Source organism: Chionomys nivalis, chromosome 2 (genome assembly GCF_950005125.1).
Source record: "Chionomys nivalis chromosome 2, mChiNiv1.1, whole genome shotgun sequence".
Lineage (NCBI taxonomy): Eukaryota > Metazoa > Chordata > Mammalia > Rodentia > Cricetidae > Chionomys > Chionomys nivalis.
In genome coordinates, this window is record NC_080087.1 from 81,194,834 (window position 1) to 81,219,552 (window position 24,719).

At 49.6% G+C, this 24,719-nt stretch overlaps 1 protein-coding gene across 1 annotated transcript; it reads right to left on the reverse strand.

Moving 5' to 3' along the window:
• Window positions 1–1,098: 1,098 nt before the first annotated feature.
• Window positions 1,099–22,136, reverse strand: Itpkc (inositol-trisphosphate 3-kinase C). Its single transcript, XM_057762787.1, has 7 exons — window positions 20,809–22,136; window positions 12,826–12,928; window positions 11,151–11,364; window positions 8,019–8,223; window positions 6,604–6,705; window positions 5,892–5,963; window positions 1,099–2,400 (listed from the first exon to the last, which is right to left on the reverse strand). The coding sequence occupies exons 1-7, from the start codon at window positions 21,946–21,948 to the stop codon at window positions 2,197–2,199; spliced, it is 2,040 nt and encodes a 679-aa protein (XP_057618770.1). The 5' UTR covers window positions 21,949–22,136; the 3' UTR covers window positions 1,099–2,196.
• Window positions 22,137–24,719: the final 2,583 nt, after the last annotated feature.

The window sequence follows — 24,719 nt, forward strand, 5'->3', positions numbered from 1 at the left end:
CTTTATCTGTCCTAACGAACCAACTATAAAGAAAGTAATCGGCACCTGGTACACCCACTCAGAAGGGGAGGAACAAGCCTGGGGTGCTGCGGTGCTCCCAGCAAAAGATCACACTTTAGGGGAGGTGTATGGTACAGTATGTAGTCACCAGCGAGTGGGGTGCTCAGCAGTCTGAATCCTGACTTGATATTTGGTTGGCACTGGGAGCCCTGTATCTAGCATGGAGCCAGGCCCAGGAGACTAGCAATACCGGCTAGGCATGGTGGCACACACCATCTCAGTACTCTGGAGGCTGAGTCAGGCGGGTCAAGGTGAGTTTGAAGCAAGCCTGGGCTACACTGTGAGTGCCAAACAGTTTTGGGCTACAGAACAAGACCCTGTCTCAAAACAAAAAAAATCAAAGAAGCTGGGCGTGGAGGCCCATGCCTATAATTCCAGCAGTCTGGGGCCAAATGGGAGGACCTCACATTCCAGACCAACCTGAGCTACAGTGAGACCCTGTCTCGAAATTAGAAAAAAAGGGGCTGGAAAGATGGCTCAGCAATTAAGACTACTTGCTGCTCTCACAGAGGACCCAAGTTTGCATCCCAGAACCCACATCAGACAGCTCCAAACCACCTGTAGCTCCAACTCCTGGGGGCAGGGGGTCCAGTGCCCTTTTCTGGCCTCCTTAGGCGCCTGAACACAAATAGTTAACACATACACACATACAAATACCAATCTTTTTTTCTTTATTTGTGTGTGTCTATGTGTGTGTGTGTTTTTTCAAGACAGGGTTTCTCTGTGTATCCCTGGCTGTCCTGCAATTTACTCTGTAGACCGAGGCTGGCCTTGAACTCAAGAGATCCACCTGCCTCTGCCTCCCGAATGCTATGATTAATGTGCACACTATCACTGCCCAGAGACAAATCTTGTTTTTTTTTATCTAAACAAAAAATTAATGGCATTTGGGGTCTTAAATGAGTGAGCGACCTCCCCAGCCTTCCTCTCCCAAGGTGACCACTATCCCATTATTCCACCCCAGCATGAAGGCCCAAGAATATGGATTTGAGCCCACATACCCAGATGCCAAGAAAATATCCACAGCATTGACTTTGTCCTGTTTATTGGGGTGCCATTGTGGGCGGGAGGCCCAATAAAGTCATTTCGCCTGGATTTACTGACACCACCCCAGCTAACTATCTCGTTTATAAATACATATAAAGTCAGTAGAAAAGGAAGACATGTTGGCCCTGGAAGACGTTAGGCCTTAGGGAAGAGGTAGGTTCCTGTCCTCACCAAGCCCATCTGTGTGGGCCAGGAAGCCAAGGTTCTGGAGAGGTGCTGCAGCACAGAGACAGAGTGGCTGCTGGCCCGTTCCAGAGTTCTCCAGTCTTTGGTTGGAACCAGGTAGCCCATGGCAAGGGCCAGAAGCCCCACTCACTTGTGCTTCTGGGCAACCTGGCAGTTCATTCTGTGTGTGGGTAGGGACACTTACACAGTGAAGCAAGGAGAAACCTCCTCCCCTGCCTCACCACAGAGCCCCAGGGACTAGGGCAGAAGGAAGAGGCCCTGAGGCTAGAGCTAGTGCACCAAGGAAGGAAGACGGTCACAGTGCTGGCACAGGTGGACATGGCTGTGGTCTGGCTCTGCAGCAGCCTGAGGAGTCCACAGAGGAACAAGGGATCCTTCCAGGCCTCAGCACGGAGGAAGATGAGCTGTGTTCCCACACTGTAGCATCAAGCCTAGGGCAGCATCAGCAGATGTCCCACGTCACACCCTCCTCTCAGCACTTGAATGACCTCCAGGTGAGGCTGTCACTGCCATAGGTGGAAGTAGCTCCTGCAGGTCTTCACAAATATGCCCGATCCTCTGGGGAGCAGAAGCTAACTTGCAAGGCTTTGCGCTCAGAAAGCCAGCTCAGGGAGGGTTCGCGGTTCTAGCCGTGGCCCCTGGTACTCCCCTGGAAGCTTCCTAGCTCATCAGGATACCCCATTCATGTTCTGCTAACTCTATGCCTCTACCTGTCTTGTTCCCCACTTGTAAGGGAGCCCAGTGTTTCCAGGTCCTCCAAAGCTCCTGAGACCACACTGATGTGGCGACACCTTGAAGTACCTCATCTTCCATCAGCAGCCTCAAGCCCGACAACGTCTTATGGCTCCTCCAGCCAGACACATGCTATCTTGCAAGTGAGCCTAGCAGCAGCAACAGATGAGATCAGCTCTGGGCCAGCCCTTGAAGGAGGTGGATCAAATTGTCCAAACCCCAGAGGTAGCCATCCTCACGGTTGCCCTCGGCCCAGGGCAGCCTGTGACTGAGCGTTTGGTGGTCAGGCAGGGTCACTGTCTTGCCGAAGTCAATCATCCAGACCTTGGCCAGGCCGGTGTGGTCATGCACAAAGAGAAGGGAGCTGCCCACCACCTGTAATAGTCAGTGAGAGAGAAGTAGTTAGAGGAGCAGGCACTACCAGTCTACTCCCCAGTGAGCAGTAAAGCAGACACTCAGGAATCAGGCTGCCCATGTTCAAATCCTGACTCTGCTACTTCTAGGCTGTGTAGCCTTAGGCAAGCATTTTACCCTCTCTGTGGCTCTGCTTCCACAGATGCAAACAGAGAGTAACAGTATAATTTACACACTCAAGGCAATTCAAATGGTTCCTAGAACACAACAAATACGCAATAAATGTTACCAGTTATCATGCGTGTGTGTATTCTGGGATGGCCCAGAGCCTCCAACAAGCTAAGCAGGAGTTCACAGCTAAGTTACATCCCCAGCCCATTGCCTCCGTTTTCTCTCATTTCTTGTTTGTCTGATAGGGTCTTACAAAGTCCCAGATGGCCTTCAGCTATCTAGACAGCCAAGAATCCCCTTGAACTTCATATCCCCCTGCCTCCACCTCCCCCCTGTGCTGGTATGAACTCCCAGTTTGACTGCTTCCTCTTCCCGGGTGCTAGAACAGTGTGAACCAGCACACTGGGCTATTTGCTGTCATCATTTTTTAAGCCACAGCACAAACTCAAATGGTATCAGGGTTGTGACTGGGTCAGAGAACTCAGATCAGACAGAAGAGATGGAAAACTTTCTCCAGAATAGGGCAGTGGCTTCTTAGGCCCAGTGGGCTGTGGCTGATGACGTTAGGCAAGTGGCTTCCTTCCTTTGGCTTTGGTGTCCTGTCTGTAGAATGGGGAAGTTGGTAACACTACCTCCTGGGGTCACATAGCACCCTACAACCCACAGGCTCATAAAGTGCCTCCCAGTGTCTGTCTTGAAATACACCTGGTGGGGGCTGTGCACACCTTGGTGGGGGCTGTTAGTGGCGCTTCGATTTACTTGTTTTAGATATAGTCACTGCTGAGCAGGTGTGGAGACACATGTCCACAATCCAAGCATTTGTAAGGCAGATGCAGAAGGACAGCCACAAATCTGAGGCCAACCTTGGCTAGGTAGTAAGCTCCAGGCCTGCCAAAGCTCCAGAGTAAAGCTGTCTCAAAAAAGACACTAAACCAGCCATGGTGACACAACACACACCTTTAATTCCAACATTCAGAAGGCAGAGACGAGCACATGTCTATGAGCTCAAGGCCAGCCGAGGCTACAAAGTAGAACTCTACCTCAAAACCAAATGGCCAGGTGAGATGGCTCAAAACAAACCTGATGACCTAAGCTCAAGTCCTGGGCCCGCACGATAGAAGAGGGAAATGATTTCATAAGAGTACCATGGCACATACACACCCCATCCGACATTCACATACTCTAAAGTCAACAGTGAGTTATGCTTTTTTGTTTTGTTTTGTTTTTTTGAGACAGGATTTCTCTGTGTAGTGTTGATGCCTGTCCTGGAACTTGCTCTGTAGCCCAGGCTGGCCTCAAACTCACAGATATCCACCTGCCTCTGCCTCCCGAGTACTGGGACTAAAGGCGTGCGCCTAAAGTTACGCTTTCTCATAAACAGACAGCTGCTGCCTTTCCGTCATCTAATGTAGGTTTCACAAGGCCCCCGCCACCTCCATCTGTCTGTCTTACAGCAGGTTTCAACACCGACCTGGTCCCAGACCCCAGTTCCTGGCCAGGTGAACAGGAGCCTGTCTGGAGAGTCAGATGCTGCCAGGCCTCATGATTACAGGCCTTAGTCTTAGCTACTTGGGAAGCTGAGGCAGGAGGACAGAAAATATTCAAGGCCTATAGCCTTGATCAGAGTGAGCTCAAGGGTAACCTAGGCAACGTAAGAACTAGTCTACATAATGAGTGTTGGGTTATATTTCAATTGGTAGCATGTCTGCCCCTAAGCATGGTGACACACATCCACAACCCCACACTCAGGAAGTGGAGGCAGAAGGATCAAGAGTCCAGGTCATCCTCAGCTACACATCAAATTCCAGGTCAGCCGGGGCTATGTAAGCCCATCTCAATAAAATAGTGGAGGGTGTGAGGCTGGAATGTAGCTCAGTGGTAGAGCACTTGCCTGGCAGACATGAGATCCTGGGTTCAAATCCCCAGCACCAAACAGAAAAGAGGCAGACACCACTCAGGCCTGGATACTGCTGCTATCCAGATGGCAAGCATCTAGGACTGCTATGTCTTAGGGAAACTAGAAATGCCAATTTCTATGTGAAATTTCATATTTCAGATGGAGGCAAGACACTAGGCCATCAAAACCAAAGAGAAGGAGAGGAGAGGCCTCGACTTCCACATGAAGCCTGAAGATAGTAACAGGGACATTTGATCAAAACAAACATGATGATGACAGCTGGCACTCATCATGGTTTACCATGGGCTGGGCTCTAATCTATTAGCCTACTTAACCTTCATCAGTGTCCACATGGCTGCTGCTGTCACTCACACTCCAGGAGCCTCCCGGAGTGGCTGCTTGGGCTTAGGAGGCTAAGGAGAGGCAGAGCTGGGACTGAGACTTGTACAGGCAAGACTTCCAGCTCAGGGCTGAGGGGAAAGGGCTGAGGGGCAGAGGAAGAGCCTGGGGGAAAGAAGGAGGTGCCATCACTTCTCTGACTAGCAAACAGCCTCCGAGCATCCAAGCTGCCTGAGAAACACAGGGTGACACCAAGCATAGTGGCAGACAACTACAATCCTAGCACTTGTGAAGGCTGAGACAACAGGATCGGGAGTTCTAGGCCAGCCAGGCAACAGAGCAAGTTTGAGGCCAACCTGAGTTATGTGAAACCCACAAAACAAAACAGACACCCTCTGGTCTGGCATGATGGCACAGTGGGTAGGACACTTGCTGCTAAGTCTGGTGTCCTCAGTTTGCTCTCCAGGACCCACATGCTAGAAGGAGAAAACAGACCATCATGTGTCCTCTGTCCTCCCACAAATAAATAAAAACATGGAAAGAGCAATGCTAAGAGAGAGGCTAGGAGCAGAAAGAAAAGGCAAGAACCGCAGATCAAGGGAGGCCTAGAGACACACCATTAAGTCACACACTGCTTCCGCTTCTAAGAACCCCAAGTACAGAACGTGAATGCTGCTTCCCAGTGACTCGCACCCTCAGCAGTCCTAGGAGTGGGTATCATCACCCCGGCTGTGTCAACATATGAGACTGTCTGCGGGGAAGGCTGGGTGTGGTGCTCTTCCCTGTAATCCCTGCATGTGGGAGGCTAGGACAGGAAGATTGTGACTAGGAGGCCACTCTGGGCTACATGAGACTGTGTCTCAAAAGACCATGCCACTCTCCCAAAGGAAAGAAAGCAAGGACGGGGGATATGCTCAACACAGTGACTAAGAAACCCTGGTTTTGACTCCCAGCCCTGGAAATAGGACTGAGGAGAGACCAAAGTTACACAGAAGAGTCAACCTCATCCCCAGACCGCCTGGCTTGAATCCATGCTCCCACTCCCTCCCTGCCTGAATCCCCTAAACTGGAGGCCACATACACCTATGGCACCCAGGGCTCGCACCTCGTGGGTCCTGAAGAAGGGAGAGTTCTCCAGAGCCTTGCGGAGGTCCTCCAGTCGCGCCACGTACTTTCTCTGAGTGTGAGAGGGAGGTGTCTCATTAGCACAGAAATGCAGCAGGCCCTTGGTGAGCCCCCTTGAGATGACACTCCACCCTGTCATCCTGGACAGTCGGTCAAGGTGGGATAAAGGGAACCAAGGAAGTGGCGGGAAGAGGGAGTACTGGCGTGAAGCCATTAAAGTAGTGCACACAAGAGTGACACAGATTAAATGAGTTCCACCAATCCCCATAGCTCCCCCATGAGAGGTGGAGTCAGTTTCCCCTTCCCCCGAGCTGGGCTTGGTCTCTCTCATGATAGGACCTGTTCTTCCCAACAGAATGTGGTCGTGCTATCTATGCCTAGACACCAGGGGACCTCATACAAAATACCTGCTATCTTAGCTTCCTGTTCCCATGGTGAGAACAGCACAGGCTAGCCTGCTATATCGAACAGACAGACACCCAAGTCCTGAATAAGACTGTGAACCAAGGTAGACATAAAAGCCATGCTAACTGGGACCAGCTAGTCTCAGCCAAGCCACCAGCTGACGGCAGACTGTGAGCAAGACTGGCCAGGAGCATGCCAGCCCAACCTAGCCCAGCTCAAAGCAAGGGAACATGACTCAGAAGCAACAATAAATGGTGGCTAGGTCAGGAGAGGAGTGTCCCACTCACCAGGAGTCCAAGGTCTCCATCTACAAAGTCTTCCAGCACCTTCGTCACCTGCTCCAGGGCTTGTGTCTTCTTGAAGTTGGTGTTGCAGGTCCCATCGGCCTTCTGCAAAGCAAGAGGAGAAGTGCTGTCACGTGTGCTGCTTCACCCCAACGCTGGGCAACCTCAGGTACCCCTAAGGTACCCCACCAGCCAAGATAACCCCTACTTAGGGCAAAGAGTCCACATGCCTGGCCCAACTCGACCCAGTCCCCTGCCTCACTTTTATGTAACCTGTCCTCCCACATCTAACAAAACAGTCACGGCTGAGCTCATCTTGCAAAACAGGCTGTTAGGGGACTGGCAGTTGGCTTCAGCCGCAATTCCGCTTCTGTCTAGCGGAGTAGCTAGAGCCAGTTCATCAACTGAGTCCTGTGTATCTGAGGCTGACTGAAAAACTCCCATCGGAGCTCAGGTTAGCCTTGAACTCCTGGTCCTCCTGCCTCCTTCTCCCAAGTGCACTACCTCATTCAGCTTGACAAGACCTACTACGCGCCTCAGCCTCAGAGGCCTCGTGTGTTGGTATCTATTCCTAGACTCTGGGCATGTAGGACTTGGGGCCCACAAAATAAATGAGCAAAAGTTCTTTGCGCTTCAAACTCCTGATCCCTACCTCAACTTCCCAAGTGCTGGGGTTACAGACATGAGCCACCACACCTGGCCATTTTCGCTTATCGACTATGTGATTAATTATTCAAACAGATGAGGGGTGGAGATCTGAGCGAAGTGTCTCCTTCATACGTGCTAGGCAAGTGCTCGATTACCACGCTATAGCTCCTGTCTTTATTTGGTTAGTATTGTTTGTGTAGTGCTACTGAGAATTGAACCCAGGGCCGGCCTCACACAAGCTTAGTCTTCTAACACTGAGCCACACCCCCCAGGCCTCTTTTTTCTTTTTTAGCTTTTCATTTTTGAGATACGGTATCTCTAAGTTGCCCAGGCTGGTCCTGAACTTTCTCTGTAACTCGGATTGAAGCCACATGCCCTTTTGCCTTAACCTCTTCATGGAGATGAAAGGTGTAAGCTACGATATCCAGCTTCCAAGTATATTTAATTTATGGAATAAAAACTTAAAAGACCCTTCCAGCCACTGCATTCCAGAATGGAGGGAAGAGGGTCAGGTCTGGGAGGTCAGGGAAATCAGGGACACAGAAAAGTCTGGACTTGGGGAAAGAGAAGCTGGTATATGAAGATGTCCCAGTAGATAAAGAAACCTCACTCGCCTCTGCTACACGCAGGGATGGGAAGTGGGGCCTTCCCCGCACGGGCTGTCTGGACTCTGCAGACATGGGTCTGCTTCCTTCTAGTGTCCCCTGCCACCCATGCTCCAGTCCCAGAACTCTGAGTGCCAAACAAACTGCCTTACTCCTGGCCCTCACCTTGACGCCTTCTATCCGGAAGCCGAGGGTAGAAGTTGAGCTCAGGGTCTCCCTCCACTGCATATATCGGGGCTTGGTGACTGCACCCTGAGCATGCTCCTCAGGAGTGGGGGCCGCAGGGTCCACCGCCACCATCTTCTCATACATATCCTTCCGGGGCCTGGGCCGCTCTCGTGCCTTCACCAGCTCCTCTTCCAGGTAGGTCCTGAGCACACAGGAGATGACAGAGCAAACCATTAGGCACAGAGCTGGAAGGCTCGCACTTCCTGACGGGGATGGAGGCACAGGCCTTTGAGCCCAGCACTTGGAGGTAGATGCTGGCCTGTGAGTTCAAGGCCAATCAGAGACATACAGTGAGACTATCTCAAAACAACAGAACAAACAAAACCCAGTAAACTGCACAAGTTAAAACAACAAAGCTTATGGGAGAAAACAGGAGAATGGTTTCATGCTATCTAATAGACAAAGACTCTTCAAACACAAGGCCATTAAGGACGGCAATACCAAAAACAACGTCTGACATTCTGCTTATTGGCGCTTGGCTGGGCTGTCACTTATCTAAAATACTGGGGACCAGGAGCTGAAGAGGTGGCTTAGCAGTTGAGAGCACTGTGCTCTTTCGGAGAACCTGAGTTCTAGTCCCAGCGCCACAAAGTGGGTCACAAGTGTCTGTAGCTCCAGTCCCAAGGGATCTAACACCCTCTTCTGGGCTCCTTGGGTATAAGGCACACAAATACATGTGCAGGCACAACATCTGCATACATAATTAATAAAAAATTCCCAGCACCCACATGGCAGTTTACAACTGTCTGTGTGACTCCAGGTCCGGAGGATCTGAAGCCCTCTTCTGGACTCCTTGGGCACAAGGTACACAAAATGGTACAGACATAAACCAGGCCCACATAAAATTTAATAAATAAATAAATAAATGGAAAATTAAAATAAAAAATACTTGGAACCAAAATTACTTCCAATTTTGAGGTTTTCAGATTTTCGAATTATTGTATAAAATTTTCAATTTCACAGCAAATTTTTTAAATTTTAAAAATTTCAGATTTTTAAAAACATGTACTTTTACTGCAGAGGGAACATGCTTATGTGGCTAAAGGGACAGTTTTCAGGAGCTGGTTGTTTGTACACCACATGGGTCCTGGGGGTGGCACTCAGGCTGTCTGGGTGGCATGAGCGCTTACCCAGTGAGTTGTCTCATAAGCCTCACCAGAGTTTTCTTATTTAACTTTGAAACAGGGTTTTACTATGTGGCCTTCCTGGTCTGGAACTACTGTTTAGACCAGGCTAGCCTCAAATTCATAGAGATCCAACTGCCTCCGCCTTCTGAGAGCTGGAATTAAAGGCAAGACTTCTTATTTATTTTGTTATTTATCTGTGTGAGTCTGTGTGGATATATGGACACCATGTGCACGAAGGAGCCCTCGGAAGCCAGCAGCATTAGAGTCCCCTGGGGATGGAGGTGCAAGCTGCTGTGCCACCACATGGGTGCTAGGAACCCAGCACAGGTCCTCTGGAAGAGCACCAAGTGTCTGTAACCAGTGAGTCATCCCTCCAGCCTGCCCCTGACTGGGAGAGGGTTCGAGGAAAGAATAAAGAATTGCAGATTTTTGTTATTAGAATTAATGGTATTAAGAGAGTGAAATGACAAATGCAAGGGATGGCTTTGGTCCTTGGTTCCAGAGGAAAAGAGAGAAAATGGGAAATTTAGAAAATTTCTCTCTCTCTCTCTCTCTCTCTCTCTCTCTCTCTCTCTCTCTCTCGTGTGTGCATTTTATGTACGTAAAACAAAGGATTTATATGCAGAATATGAAATAAAAAAGAGAAAGAATGGGGCATGGTGGTTGTGATTTGAAAACAATGGCCCCCAAAGGGAGTGGCCTTGTTGGAGGAAGTGTGTCACTGTGGAGGTGGGCTTTGAGTTCTCATATGCTCAAGCTACTCACAGTGTCATAGTTGACTTTCTGTTGCCTTCTGATCAAGATGTAGCCAGCACCATGTCTGCCAGCATGCCACCATGCTTCCTGTCATGAAAATGGACTGAACCTATGAAACCATAGCGAGCCACCCCAATTAAATGTTTTCTTTCATTAAGAGTTGTGGTGGTCATGGTGTCTCTTCACAGCAATAGAAACCCTAAGACAGTGGTGTATATTTACAATGTTAACACTTAGGAGGCAGAGGCAGGAGGATTGCCATAAGTCTGAGACTAGCTGAATCTACATACTGAATTCCACACCAGCCATGGCTATACAACAGATCTGGTCTCAAGAATAAAAGTAAAAAACAAAACAAGCCCAGGGCGGTGGATGTAGTTCAGTGATGTAGCTAACAGGGCTTGCCCAGCAAGCACAAAGCCCTACATTCAACCCCCAGCACCAACATAAAACAAAAGACAGTATTGACTGAGGAACCACTACAACCAAAGTGAGTCCTTAGCTCTAGGAACCAATAATCAAATAAGTAAAACTCTGGCTTAGGGACTGGGAATGTGGCTCAGTTGGCAGGCTACCTGCCTAACATGCACAAAGCCCTCGGGGTCTCATCGTCAGCATAAACCTAAGGGTGTCATATGTCTGCAATCACAGATAGCATTTAGGCAGTGAAGTCTGGAGGACCTGACACTCAGGGCTATCCTTGGCTATACAGCCAGGTTGAGTTGAGACCAGCCTGGGTTACAGGAAATACTCTCAAAAAAAAAAAAAAAAAAAAAAAAAACAAAGAAAAGAAAACAGTAACAAAAAATACACAAATACAATGTAATCCCATTATATATCCAGTAGTTTAAGTTAATGAAACAAGTGATACCAAGATAGAACCAAGAATACCAAGAAGGAACAGCAGGCCGGCATACCTGGAACCCTCATGGCAGGCCTGCACACCTGGAACCCTCACACCTGAAACCCTCACACCTGAAACCCTCACACCTGAAACCCTCACGGCAGGCCTGCACACCTGGAACCCTCACACCTGGAACTGTCACAACACGCCAGCACACCTGGAACCTTCATGCACCACTGGCAGGAACACACACTGATAAAGGTACTTTGAATTGATTTGGCCCTATTTTCAAAATTATCCACCACCTTCCCTGACCTTGTCCCATGGCTGCCCCAATCCCACCTGCTGCCCATCTTGCAGTCCATGATAGAGGGGCCCTCAAAGTCTGCCAGGAGATCTTCCATCTGATTGAAGGCCTGCCCATCCCGATGCACCATGCCATAATAAGCAGGCACAAAAGGCCGCAGGGGGTCTCCCATTAGCTGTTCCAGGCTGCGCTGCTCACACTGACAGAAACGTTTCAGAATCCGACCATCCTCACCGGCCTGGAAGTTCCCTGTGTGAAGCAAGACCAAGAAGAGGCTGTGTTAGACCGAGACCCGCCACCCGTTATTTCCCGGTACGTATCATACCAGCCATTGCCATCTTGTCGCACACCCCAGCAAGGCTGTCTCTCCCTCCCTTTCTGTTGTGTCTGTTCTGAGGCAGATGGCCTTGAACTCAAAGATCCCAGTGCTAGGACTAAAGGCTGGAGTGCCCAGCTCAGGCCTGGCTTTAGATGGATTTATTTCTACTCTCCGTTGTTTATTCAGGGTCCTATTTACAGCATATACCATTATTTATTTTGTAATTTTAGACAATATTTATTTTTACTTCTATATGCATGGATGTGTGAGAGTGCTCACAGAGGCCAGAGGAGGCGTCTGACCCCAGAGCTGGAGTTACAAGTGACTGCAAGCTGCCCAGCATGGATGCTGGGACCCAACACAGGCCTCTAAGAGCAATGCATGCTCTTAACCACTGAGCCACCTCATCAGATCCAATTTTGTAATTTAAAAAATGTTTCGTTATTATTCTGTGTGAACCTGTGCATGGTGCGATTAGGGGTGAGTCTGTGCCAAGACAATCTTGTGGAGGCGGTTCTCGCCTTCAACATCTACATGGCTTCCAGGGGTTCAACTCAGGTCATCAGGCTTGCACAGAAAATGCCTATATTCGATGAGCCATCTCACCAGCCCTGTTTTGTAATTTTGAATGAGTGATCTTGTCTTCTGAGGGAACTCTGTGAGATCTGAGTTGACAACATGGCTCTCCACAAGAGACCTGCATTTGATTCCCCAGGGAGCAGCCACTTGGGTTTATCTAAATTAATTCATGCTAGACACCGTGACTTGAACCTATAATCCCAGAAATTAGAAGGTTCAGGTGGGAGGATTGACACAAGTTTGAGCCCAGTTCAGGATACACAGTGAATTCAAGGCAAGTGTCAGCTTCACAACAAGACTCTAGGGAAATAAATAAATTTCACAGTACTGGCATTATCTGGAGCACATACATTGAGAAGGTGGAATTCCAATTTTTTCTTTTTTGTTTTTTTTTGACAAAAGGGACAGTTTTTCTTTGCTTTGTTGGTCTTGCTATGTAGCCCAGGCTGGTCTTTATTTTGGCAATCCCCCACCTTAGCCTTCTAAACGCTGGGATTATAAACACGCACCATACCAGGTGTGGGGGTGCAATCTTTTAATCCCAGTATTTGGGAGGCAGGGGCAGGAGGATCTTTGAGTCCAAGGCCAATCTGGTCTATAAGAGTAAATTCTAGGCCAGCTACGGCAACAGAGTCTCAAAACAAATAGATAAAATAATGACTAGGCTGACTGTTTCTCCTAGCAGCCCGTAGGGTGGGGACTGTCACCACAGTGATAGTAAAGACACTGAATCTATACAGAGCAATGCTTTCCCTAGCCCGCACACCCATGCCAAGCTCTGCCTGTCTGTCTACCGATTCCCCCAGTCTCACCAGCATGTCCAGAAAGCTGGACCCAGGGGTAGTGGTGCTTATGGAAGGAGACCATGAAGGGCGAGTACTTCAGAACCGTCTTCAGCTTCTTCCAGGGTTTGCTCTGTAGGGAGGGTGAGCATGAGGTATGGTCAAGGCCAGGGAAGTACCCTCCTGGGGGCTTCATGGTGCTATGGTCCCCAAGCTTATTGGGGTCATCGAACCCCACTTCGTCCAGAGACCATAAGACCAGCTGGTGAGGAAGAGTCTGCCTCTATTACTTTGTTCTGTCTCTGTGTCTTTGCCATATCAGGAAAGATAGGGTAGGCTAGGTCTGGTTACTGTAGCAATCACCAAATTTAGTATACCTTAAAACCCACAGACACCAAATGTGAAGCCAAGCCTCTAAATAAAGCCAGATCTGGAGCAAACCATAGAGGCGAGGCAGGAGCGTAGGAATAAAGGCCAACCACAGAGAGAGACACATGGCAGATGATAATGGCCAACAGAGGGCTGGTCACCAAGGGTTCTGGCTTATCTCCCTTCTAACAGAAGCTGTCCTCTTTTTTTTTAAATTTATTTATTGTGTCTATAGTGTTCTATCTGCACGTATTCCTGCACTCCAGAAGAAGGCATCAGATCTCATTACAGATGGTTGTGAGCCACCATGTGGTTGCTGGAAACTGAACTCGGGACCTCTGAAGAGCTGCCAGTGCTCTTAACCACTGAGTTATCTCTCCAGCCACCCCTGCCTTTTTTAATTTATTTATTTTTATTTTATTGATGTTTTGTCTGTGTGAGGGTGTTGGATCCTGGAGTTACAGACAGTTGTGAGCTGCCACATGAGTGCTGGGAGTTGAATCTGGATCCTCTGGAAACCACTGTGCCACCTCTCCAGCTCCCTCCTTGTCCTCTTGAACTGAGGTTATGGACTTGCTGTGCCAGTGAACTGTGACAGGAAGTGCTACTTCCAGGTGGAAGCTGCGAGCCAATTCAGATGCTCCATGTTCAACTCCATACTGAAGGTGGGGAGCTGGGCAAGGGAACAGGCCTCAGCCCCTAAACAGGGACAGCACAGAGCAGGACCCCCAGCCCACAAAAAAAGGTAAACTTTTGCTGTTGTTCTAAATCATTCAGATTTGGCGGCAATTTGTTACCATAGTAGATCTTTTAAAAAAAAAATCAATCTGATTTATAAAAGTTTTGCCCACATGCACATATGTGAACCATATTTAGCCTGGGGCCCATGGAGGTGAGAAGGCACCGACTCCCCTGAAACTGGAGTTTATGGATGGCTGTACACCATCATGTGGGGCCTGGGAACCAAATCCAGGTCCTCTGTATGAGCAGGCAATCTGAACCCTGAGCCATCTCTCCAGCCCCACTGTATAGATGGGCTGGAAAGAAGGCGCAGAGGTTGAGCATGTACTGTTCTTACAGAGGACCCCAGTTACCCACACTGTATACCCCACAGGGCAGCTTGCAACTGCCTGTAACTCCTGCTCCAGAGGACTCAACACCCTTTTCTGGCTTCCATCGGCATGAAATTCATGTGCATCCTCCACCCCTACACATGTAAAGACATAATTCCAAAAATAAAATCTCAGCAGGGCATGGCGCACACCTTTAATCCAATCTCAGAATCTACACAGCTTCTAGGCCAGAGCGACCCTGGGAGACCGTGCCTCAAAAATAAATAAATAAAACCTAAAATACTCATTTACTCTGCTTTGTTTTTGTTTTCTAAGACAGAGTTTCTCTGAGTAGTCCTGGCTGTCCTGGAACTCTCTACGCAGACCAGGCTGGCCTTGAACCCACGGAGATTCACCCACCTGCCTGAGTGCTGGCATCAAGACCCTGTTTCAGAATAACAAAAATTAGGGCCAGCTAGATGGCTGGGGGTGGGGGTAAAAGTGCTTGCTGGCAAACTGAAGACTTTCAGTTCAATCCCCAGAACCCACATAGTGGAAGCAGAGAACCAGAAGCTTCCATTAGACCTAAACACAACAAATGTAATGAGAAAAAGAAAGACTACAGAAGAATAGTAGAGAGAAAAACAGAAATGAAAGGAAAGAAAAAGAGTTTGGGGTGGAGGGAGAGGCCAGGAGAGGGATGCAACAGAAAACCAGAAAAGGCTGGGGTGCAGCTCAGCAGAAGTTGAAGACACAGCACAGGGCTCTGGACCTGTTCCCATCACTGCTCAAAAGAAACACACAGCAGGACCCAATCAACTCTTTCGTGCTGTTTCACATCTGATTCAGGCGTGCGGCGGCAGGCAGGCAGGCAGGCATCCGTGCATGGGGGGCGGGGGGCTTAGTGTGAACTGGGAGAGTCGGTAGCCTACAGGGAAGGGAGCCTGCGCTCACCCGGCGCAGCTGCCAGGGTCGACATGTTTTCTCCCAGCTCTCCACAGAACCACAGACAGCAAACTGGAGGGAGCCAGGTGCTAAGCAGGGAGTCATGGTGTAGGACAGCGTGGGATCCAGGAAGGGAGGAGATGATTAATCAAGGTTCCTGTTTACTAAGCACCTGGAACATTCCAGGCACCATGACAAAGACTCTGTGTGCCATACCCCCATTTAATCCTAAAAACAGCCCCAGGAAGACTGCTGTCTGTGTCAAAGGAGAGGAAACCGACTCAGGGGTGAAGCCACTGGCCTAAGTCACCAGGCACAGCACTGGGTTTCTGGTTCTATTCCCATCCCATTGCCTTGGGGTTTACCCACTGCATTTCAGCTGGATTGAAGTTTATGGGGAGGGAGACTGCTGGGTTACAAGCAGGTGTCCCAAAAAACAGTGCTTGGAATAAAGGTTACTTGACACTGTCTTTTATTATCATAAGCATGTAGTATCCTGTTTCCACCACCACCCCCAGTTCACCAGAACTGGAGATGACACCCCAGACCTCCTGCAAGCTCCACCACTGAGACACACCCCAGCCCCTCACTGGGGGATTCTAGGCAGGGGGTCTACCACTGAGTCACACCCCCAGCCCCTCACTGGGGGATCCTAGGCAGGGGCTCCACCACTGAGACACACCCCAGCCCCTCACTGGGGGATTCTAGGCAGGGGCTCTACTGAGCTACACTCCACAGGCCCTTCTCTTTTAAGTGTACCTTAATCAGGAAACAGCTTATCATGGTCTCAGCTCATACGTCCTCTCCTCCAGGAAGCACTCTCTGATACCCTAAATCTGACCAACTGTATACCAGAGACTCCCACAACCCCCTAAGCTGCTCTCATCCAGCCCTGGCCACTCAAGCTGCTAGTATCTCTGGAGAGCATCTGTGTTTTGAGAGAGGCAGTTCCCTGTGAGTTCCAGGTCAGTCAGGACTACATGGTGAGACCCTGTCGTAACCCTGAGAGTTGTGAGGATAATGTTTTGGTCTCACATTTGTCTCTGAAGATTAAATGGGGGCGTGTGTGTCTGTCTTGATTACTAGTATCCCCAGCAGCACAGGACTTCAGAAACAATTATCTATTTAGAACATGATGGGGGGGGGAGGAAAAAAGGTCAGTTAGGATTAGGAGTTCAAGCTACATAGTGGAGTTCAAGGCCAGCCTAAGCTTTGGGACCTTGTTTTTAAAAACAAAAGAGGGGTACATAGCTGGGACACCAAGGTCAGATGTGACTTCAAAATTAAAGAGAAGGAAGCAGGGGACGGCACGTGCAGGCAGGCGAGCAGCAGCGATGGGTGGATAGCGTGCATTCCGGCTGAAGGATGGCGGGACAATTAGGACAACAGAGGGTGGTCACCTGAAGACAGGACCCAGTCTTGAGTTCCTGATGGCTTCAGGAAGGCTAAGGAAGGATCCTGATGGAGTGAGGCTACTGAAGGAGCTTCTGGAAAGACGAAGAATTCAAGATAAAGAAGCCTTAGGAAAAAGGCAAGACGACGACAGATGCACGGGTCAAAGGGCTAACGTGGAAAGCTTGAAACTCGGCTAGAAATGAGTCCAAAAGTGTGGTTTTGACTTGACTTAGCCAATACTAAGCACAAGATGCCTTTCTGTGTCTCAGTTTCCCCATCTATAAAACAAAGATGAAAAGAATGCTCATCTCATCTGGGACTCAGAGGCACACACAGTAGAGCTGCAGAGGTGGAGGACTTTAAGTTCCAGGCCATCCTAGGCTACATAGTGAGACCCAGTGTCAAAACAAATGGGAATAGAAAGAGATGGAGAGAGGGAGAGAGGGAGGGACGACAGGCAAGGAAGCACTGTGTACAGGCTTGTAATCTCAGCTCCTTGAGAGGCTGACTGAGGTAAGAGGGTGGTAAGTTCAAGGCTGCCAGGGACACACACCAAGTTCAAGGACTGGTAACATGGGAAAATCCTGCTCAAAGTAAACACTGAAAAAGAAGACTGGGAACATAGTTTAGTAGTATAGTGCCTGCCTAGCGTGCACAAGGTCCTAGGTTCATTCAGTTCCTCAGGGTCAATAACACAGAGAGAGAGTGGGGGGGGGAGAGGAAGGGGGGGAGAGAGAGGAAGAGGAAGAGAAGGAGGGGGGAGAGAGAGAGGAAAAGAAAGAGAAGGAGAGGGAGAGAGAGGAAGAGAAAGAGAAGGAGGGGGAGAGAGAGAAGAAGAAGGAGAAGGAGAAGGAGAAGGAGAAGGAGAAGGAGAAGGAGAAGGAGAAGGAGAAGAAGAAGAAGAAGAAGAAGAAGAAGAAGAAGAAGAAGAAGAAGAAGAAGAAGAAGAAGAAGAAGAAGAAAGAGGAGAAGAAGAAAGAGGAGAAGGAGAGAGGGAGAGAGTGGGGAGAGAAAGGGGGGAGAGAGAGAGAGAGAGAGAGAGAGAGAGAGAGAGAGAGAAACAAAACGGGCCAGTGAGATGGCTCAGCAGATAAATATACGTGTTGCCAAACTAGACATCCTGAGTTTGATCCCTGGATTCCACGCAGTAAAATGAGAGCAACAACTTCCCCAAGTCGTCCCGTGACCTTCATGTGGATGCTGCAGCCTGTGCACATCCACACTAAATAACATAAATAAAGGAAACAAAACAGCAAAGTAAAGAAGCTTTGGGCATGGTAGAGCACAGTTGTGATCCAAGCGCTCAAGAGGCTGAAGCAAGAGTATCGCCTTAAACTAAAGGCCAGGCAGGGCTGTGGCTACAGTCAGTACAGGTCAGCCTGTACTACTTCTGTACTACTTAACAGGACTACTTGATCTAGGCAGGCACTTACTGCTTCTAGTGTATGACACACACACACTTCAGATTTAGGCTAATCTTTTTTTTTTTCTTAAGACAGGGTTTCTCTGTAGCTTTGGAGCCTGGCCTGGAACTAGCTCTTGTAGACCAGGCTGGCCTCGAACTCACAAAGATCCACCTGCCTCTGCCACCCGAGTACTGGGATTAAGGGGTGCGCCACCACTGCCACGGTAGGCTAATCTTTAGAATCAGTCTTCCAAATGCTGATGAGCCACAGCATCAAGCCTAGGGGCTAAATCTTTGTTTGTTTATAGATAGGGTCTCACAACATCACTCTGGCTGGCCTGGAATTCACTAGTAGACCAGATCTTCCTGTCTCTGCCTGTGGGATTAAAGGCGTGCACCACCACTTGGCTTCTAGGGGGTTAAATCTTAATTGTGTGACCTCCTTGGATGAGTGATTTCATCTCTTGTGCCTCAATGTCGTCATCTATTAAAAATATATATAAGGGATAACAATAGTATATGTGTCACAGGGCCACCGTGAGGCGGAATGAACTAGCGGAGCATGCATGCGTGTGACAGTTGCAGCCATCGACGTCGGTGCTCTTATGAGTCATCCAGTCCCAGCTCAGCTGTGCGGAGATGTCAAGGAGATGAGTGAGTGTAGACACAGAGAAGAGCCGTGGCAGAAAGCCCTGAAGGGTTGGCTCTTCTGTGTGGGCATTAGCACGTCGAGGCAGGTCTGTTTCTCACAGCTGGGGCCACATGTGTGAACACGTCCCTGAGGGAGGTACACTAGCTAAAGGGGGATCAAGGAGCCCAGTAGGAGGACTCCTCAGACAAGCTGGCAAGCAGCCGGACTCTGAACCCCACCTGGAGCTCTATTCCACACCTGCGTCTGCTCTGCCTCTCCCTCCCTGAACCTGCCCTGCTTGCTCTTGTGATTCATCAGGAGAGAGCCACACCCAAGCCGGGGATGACGGTGGAAGATGTGAATAAGAGTCTGAGGGGGCCCCTTGGGGAGCAGAGAACGACAGGGAGATGAGGTGGGTACCTGGGTAGGCTGAGGAGCCCTGCACATTTTGCCCTTTGAACATCTAATGAAAAGCCAGGAATAGCCATCCTGTTGCTCTGGCCTGTAATTCCAGCACTTTGGAGGACTGAGGTATCACAAGTTCAAGGCCAGCCTGGGTACAGGGTGGTACCTAGCTAGGCTGAGGATCCCTGAGCATTTTGCCCTTTGACCTTTTTTTTTCAAGACTGCATTTTTAATTATGTGTATGCGGGTGTGGACAGGTATATGTGATTACAGGTACCCACAGAGGTCAGAGGCGTTGGATCCCCCTAGAAATGAAGTTACAGGCAGTTGGGAGCCACCCCACAGTGCTGAAAATCGAACTCTGGAGTCTTCTGCAAGAGTACTATGTGCTCTTAATCGCTGAGCCATCTCTGCAGCCCCCCTTTGAGTAGTTAATGAAAGCCGGCTCATACCTGTCATCCCAGCCTCTGGGAAAGCTCAAGGTAGCAAAACTGTCATAAGTTCACGGCTAACCTAGATACATGTTGGACACCTGGATATTCCTGACTATATGGTTGGTGCTTTGAACATCCAATGAAAGCTGTGTCAGCTCATGCCTGAAAAGGCTTACTGGGGGGACTGAAGAAATGGATCAAAATACTTGTGCTCTTGTAGAGGGCTGGGGTTCAATTCTCAGCACTGACATAGTGGCTCATGACCATCTGTAGCTCCAGTTCCAAGGGATCTAAACCCACCCTGCATGACCTTTCCAGGCAGCATATGCATGCACACAGTACACATACATACATGCAGGCAGAACAATCACACACATAAAGTAAATTTAAACACAAAGTAAAGAAAAGGCGTAAAGCATCAGAATGGCCATGAGTTCAAGGCCAGTCTTGCTTCACAGTGAATATAAACAAACAAGTATGGTAAGGAACACGTACCTGTCTACTTCCCGAAAGGCAGAGGCAGGAAAATCGTAGCAAGTTGGAGTCCAGTCTGCAGGTCAACCTGGTCTACAGAGCAAACTCTATCTAAATGGGGTGGGGCGTGGGGCACAGCACTATGGAACACGTCTGTAATCCCAGCATTTACCGCAGCAGAGACTGGGTCATCAAGAGTTCAAGGTCATACTCACGGGTACGAAGTTTGAGGCCAGGTTGGGCTACAGGAGAATGTCTAAAGAAGAGAAAAAAGTGCCCGGGAGGTGATGGTACACACCTTTAATTCCAGCACGCTGGAGGCAGAGGCAGGCGGGTCTCTGTTGACTTCAAGGCCAGCCTGGTCTACAGAGCAAATTTCTGGACAGCCAGGGCTACACAGAGAAAGAAATTCTGGAAAAGAAAAAAAAAGAACAAAGAGGCCAAGGGTCCAATCAAGCCATCCGAGAATGAGTGTGCGTTCCTTCTACCTTGTTGGTGTTTTTCGGAGCTGAGTGTGGGACCCCCTCCAGAGGACTCAACAGAAGTCACAGACCTTTCCTGTAAAACTGTGTACCCACATAGACACAACGGTACAATGTTAAAGGTTCCTAGGCAAGACAGAGGCGGCCAGTAATCTCCACTGCAGACCGCCCCCAAGAACAAGTAACCAAAGAGGAGAGGGGAAGACAGACAGGAAAGGGGAAAGAGCAGGGGGTTCATAAAATGATTAGCAACTTGGTTATCAGAAGGAGGTGGTCAATACATGGAAGAGATAGCTAGAGATGTAATTGTTGACAGCTAAGAGTAACCGGGAAGAACACTTTCTAAGCCAAGGCAGAAAAGATGGGAGGAGAAGAGATTTGGGGTGGAGCGCACGCTCTGGGATTAATGGGTTCTACTCACTCCAGATTTGTCCTCCGGATCGCTGGTACCTCCGCCCCCAACCACCAAGTCATCCTCAGATTCATCAAAAGAGGAGGCAGAGGAGAAGCCGCCAGTGCCCCCCTCAATCCGGGATGGGGGTCCCACCGGTTGGGCCTCGGGCTCAGGAGTCTCAGGGGTGATGATAAGGCGGGGCACAGGACACAGGGAGCTGCATTCCAGGTGGGAGCACAAGTTAGCCACCAACTCCCCCGGCTCTGGTTCCTCTAATAGATCACCTCCATTGGACTCCCCCAAAACGCTGTCAGCCCAGGGACCATCAATGCCAGATTGAACCCAGGCTCCATCAGTTTCTTGTGTTGAAAAATCATCCCTTCCAGATTGTTTCCAGGCTGTCTGAGTACTCTGTCGTATAAGAGAGCCAGGAGTTTGGGACTCTGTCCAGGAGCCGTCGGGGTCATGTGGTGTACTGGAACCATCCGAGGATGATTCTTTGCAGGGGCCATCAGACCTTGGTTCAGGTGAGGGGCAGACTCCGTCTGGGTGAGTTTGGAGTTTGGACGTGCTATGATGCGTCCGGAGGTGATCAACCCAGGGCTTGTCCCTCTCTGGCAGAGTCTGCCACCGCTCAAGTCTTTCCAGTCCGGTCCAGGACTCATCAAACCCTGGTTGGGTACAGAGGCTGCCTCTCTTTGGTTGAGACTGGAGATCGGATCTATGAAGATCAGTTCGAAAGCCTTCTGTACAGGAACCGGCCATCTCCATCTCTGCTAAGGGGCTGTTCCTTTCTGGATGCGTCTGGAGGCTGGACCCGTCTAGCTCCTTATGTTGGATGGGTTTCTCCGACTCTGCTCCTAGGCCAGCTGCTTCGCACACCGCGTGTCGGTCTCCACAGGATTCTGCCTGCGGACTGTCCGGACACCGCACAGGCCTGAAGTCGGTCCTCTCCGCCTCGGAGTGCAGGCTGGACCCCTCAGTCCAGGCCTGAGGCCCGCCCCCCACTGGCCGTCCCGTCGGGCCACCCGCTCCGGGCCCGGGTCCCTGCAGTCCCGGTTGTCGCCGCCGCCCGCCCCGCAGCGCCTCCAACCCCATGCGGGCCCCGGCGGGCAATGCGCCGGCCTCCGCCTCGCTCAGGCTCCCCCGGCACGGGCAGCGCCTCATGCCCGCTCCCTCGGCTCGGGCTTCGGCCCGTCCGGCCCCACCTTCCCCTTTAAATCCTACGAGGGGTGTGGCTGGGGAGCCCCAACTCGTGGGTTCCGGGCCTGCAAAGGCTCCAGGCCGCCCGGACACCAAGGGGTTAACCGATACTCCACCTCCCAGGGAAAGCCCAAAACAACGCCCCCACCGGATGTGACGAACGTGGGGCGGAACCTCGACTGGCACCGCGAGTCTCACTGGGAAAGAACTGTCCCCCTGCTACTGATGCTGGTAGGGGTCTAGATCGCTCATCGGGGGACCCTTTTCCCTACAACACATCAGCCTTACTCCAACCCAGTGACAAGTTCAGCCACTCACTCATTCAACATTCAGGGACAAGGTGGATTTTTCAAAGACTTAAGAAATCCCACACAGGCTAAGTTTGAATGCCTCCGCAGTCACTTCGCAGCCGTTACATTGAGAGAGTAAGCTTGATGTCTATCTAGGTGGGCACGGTGGTACAAGCCTGTAACCCCAGCCCTTGGGAGGTGGATGTAGGAGGTTCAGGAGTTCAAAGTCATCTTTAGCTACATAATGCCAAGCCTAGGCTGCAAGAGACCTGTCTCAGAATACACACGCACACACACACGCACGCACGCACGCACACCAGGACTAGGTAGACTCTATGAAGACACACACACACACACACGCGCGCGCGCACGCACACCAGGACTAGGTAGACTCTATGAAGACACACGCACGCACGCACACCAGGACTAGGTAGACCCTATGAAGACACACACACACACACACTCACGCACGCTCACCAGGACTAGGTAGACCCTATGAAGACACACACACACACACACGATAGGGGAATGAGGTAACACAGCAGGTCCATAAAGCCTGATGGCCAGGTTTGAGTCCAGGACAACATGGCAGAAAGAGATTTGTGCTTCCACCACACAGCATAAATAAGTTTTCGTTCATGTTTTAAAGAATTCCGGGGGGGGGGGGTCTGGAGAGATGGCTCAGGGGGCTGGAGAGATGGCTCAGAGGTTAGGAGCACTGCCTGTTCTTCCAAAGGTCCTGAGTTCAATTCCCAGCAACCACATGGTGGCTCACAACCATCTGTAATGAGATCTGGTGCAGAATACAGTATATATAATAAATAAATAAAATTTTAAAAATTCTTTAAAAAAAAAAAAAAGAATTCCAGGGCTGGAGGGATGGCTTAACAGTTAGGAGCACTATTTGCTCCTGTAGAGGATTGGAGTTTGTTTTCCAGTACCCGATATGGGAACTCGAAATCCTCTGTAACTAAAGTGTCAGAGGATTGGATACCCTCTTCTGGCTGCCTCAGATCATGCACAAGGTGCACAGACATACATGTAGGCAAAAGCACCCATACACATAAAATAAAAACCTGGGGGGGGGTGCATATGCTTGTTCCTAGCACTCAGGATGCAGAGGCTGGTGCATCTATGAGTTCGAGGCCAGCCTGGTCTACAGATTGAGTTCCAGGACAGCAGGACTACATAGAGAAACCAAGCCTGACATGATAACCCTTTAATCCCTGTACTCGGGAGGCACAGGCAGACAGATCTCTGAGTCTGTGCCAGTTCCAGGGCAGCCAGAGCTACATATAGAAACCTTCGTTGGGGGCTGGAGAGATGGCTCAGAGGTTAAGAGCATTGCCTGCTCTTCCAAAGGTCCTGAGTTCAATTCCCAGCAACCACATGGTGGCTCACAACCATCTGTAATGGGGTCTGGTTCCCTCTTCTGGCCTGCAGGCATACACACAGACAGAATATTGTAAATATAATAAATAAAAAAAAAAAGAAAGAAACCTTCGTCAAAGGATAATAATGATAAATAGGTAAATCTTTTTTTTTAAGGAGTTTTGGGGACTGGAGAGATGGCTCAAAGTTTAAGAGCATTGTCTGCTCTTCCAGAGAATCCTAGTTCAATTCCCAGCACCCACATGGCAGCTCACAGCTGTCTGTAACTCCAGTTCCGGGGGATCTGAAACACTCATATAGATATACATACATGCATACTTTAAAGTAAACCCTGAGAAAAAAGGAATTCCAGTTTTTAAAACTGTAACAAAGAACTCTCATGTCTAAACCATGAGTGATGGCACACTCCTATAAACACAACACTCTGGAGGTAAACAAACACAAGACATTCACTACTAGCTCAGCACCAACCTGGGCTACATAGTGAGAGCCTATCTCAAAAAAGCGGAGGCTGGGGATTTACCTTTGTGGCAGAGCATGTGTATGGGGGCCTTTGATTTTTAACTAAATAATAAATAAATAAATAAATAAATAAATAAATAAATAAATAAATAAATGTCTTGTGTCTAAAGGATTTGTGTGCCAGGGCCCGACACTGGATCCCTACCTCTGTCAATCACTTTGCAGTAAGGGACGCCTCGCTACAAGGTTGGTTTGTTTTTTAGTTTTCCTTATGTGTATGTGTGTGTCTATGCAGGTACCTTCAGGTGCCTTTGGAGGCCAAAAGGGGGTGTTGGATCTAGAATTGGTGTTACAGGTGGTTGTAAGCTCAACAGCTGATCCACCTCCTCAGCCCCCTCCTTTTAATGCTGGTGATCACACTTGCTCTATCCCTGACATATACCTCCAGCACCATTTTTTTTTCTTTTCCCAGTTTGCCAGGGAGGACTTTGAGATTTCTGCCGTTCGCTAGCCTTTGTCTGTAATCTGCGCCATGAACTCAGGTGTATGAATATGTGACGCAGGGCCACGGTGAGCCATACCCTGTAGGAT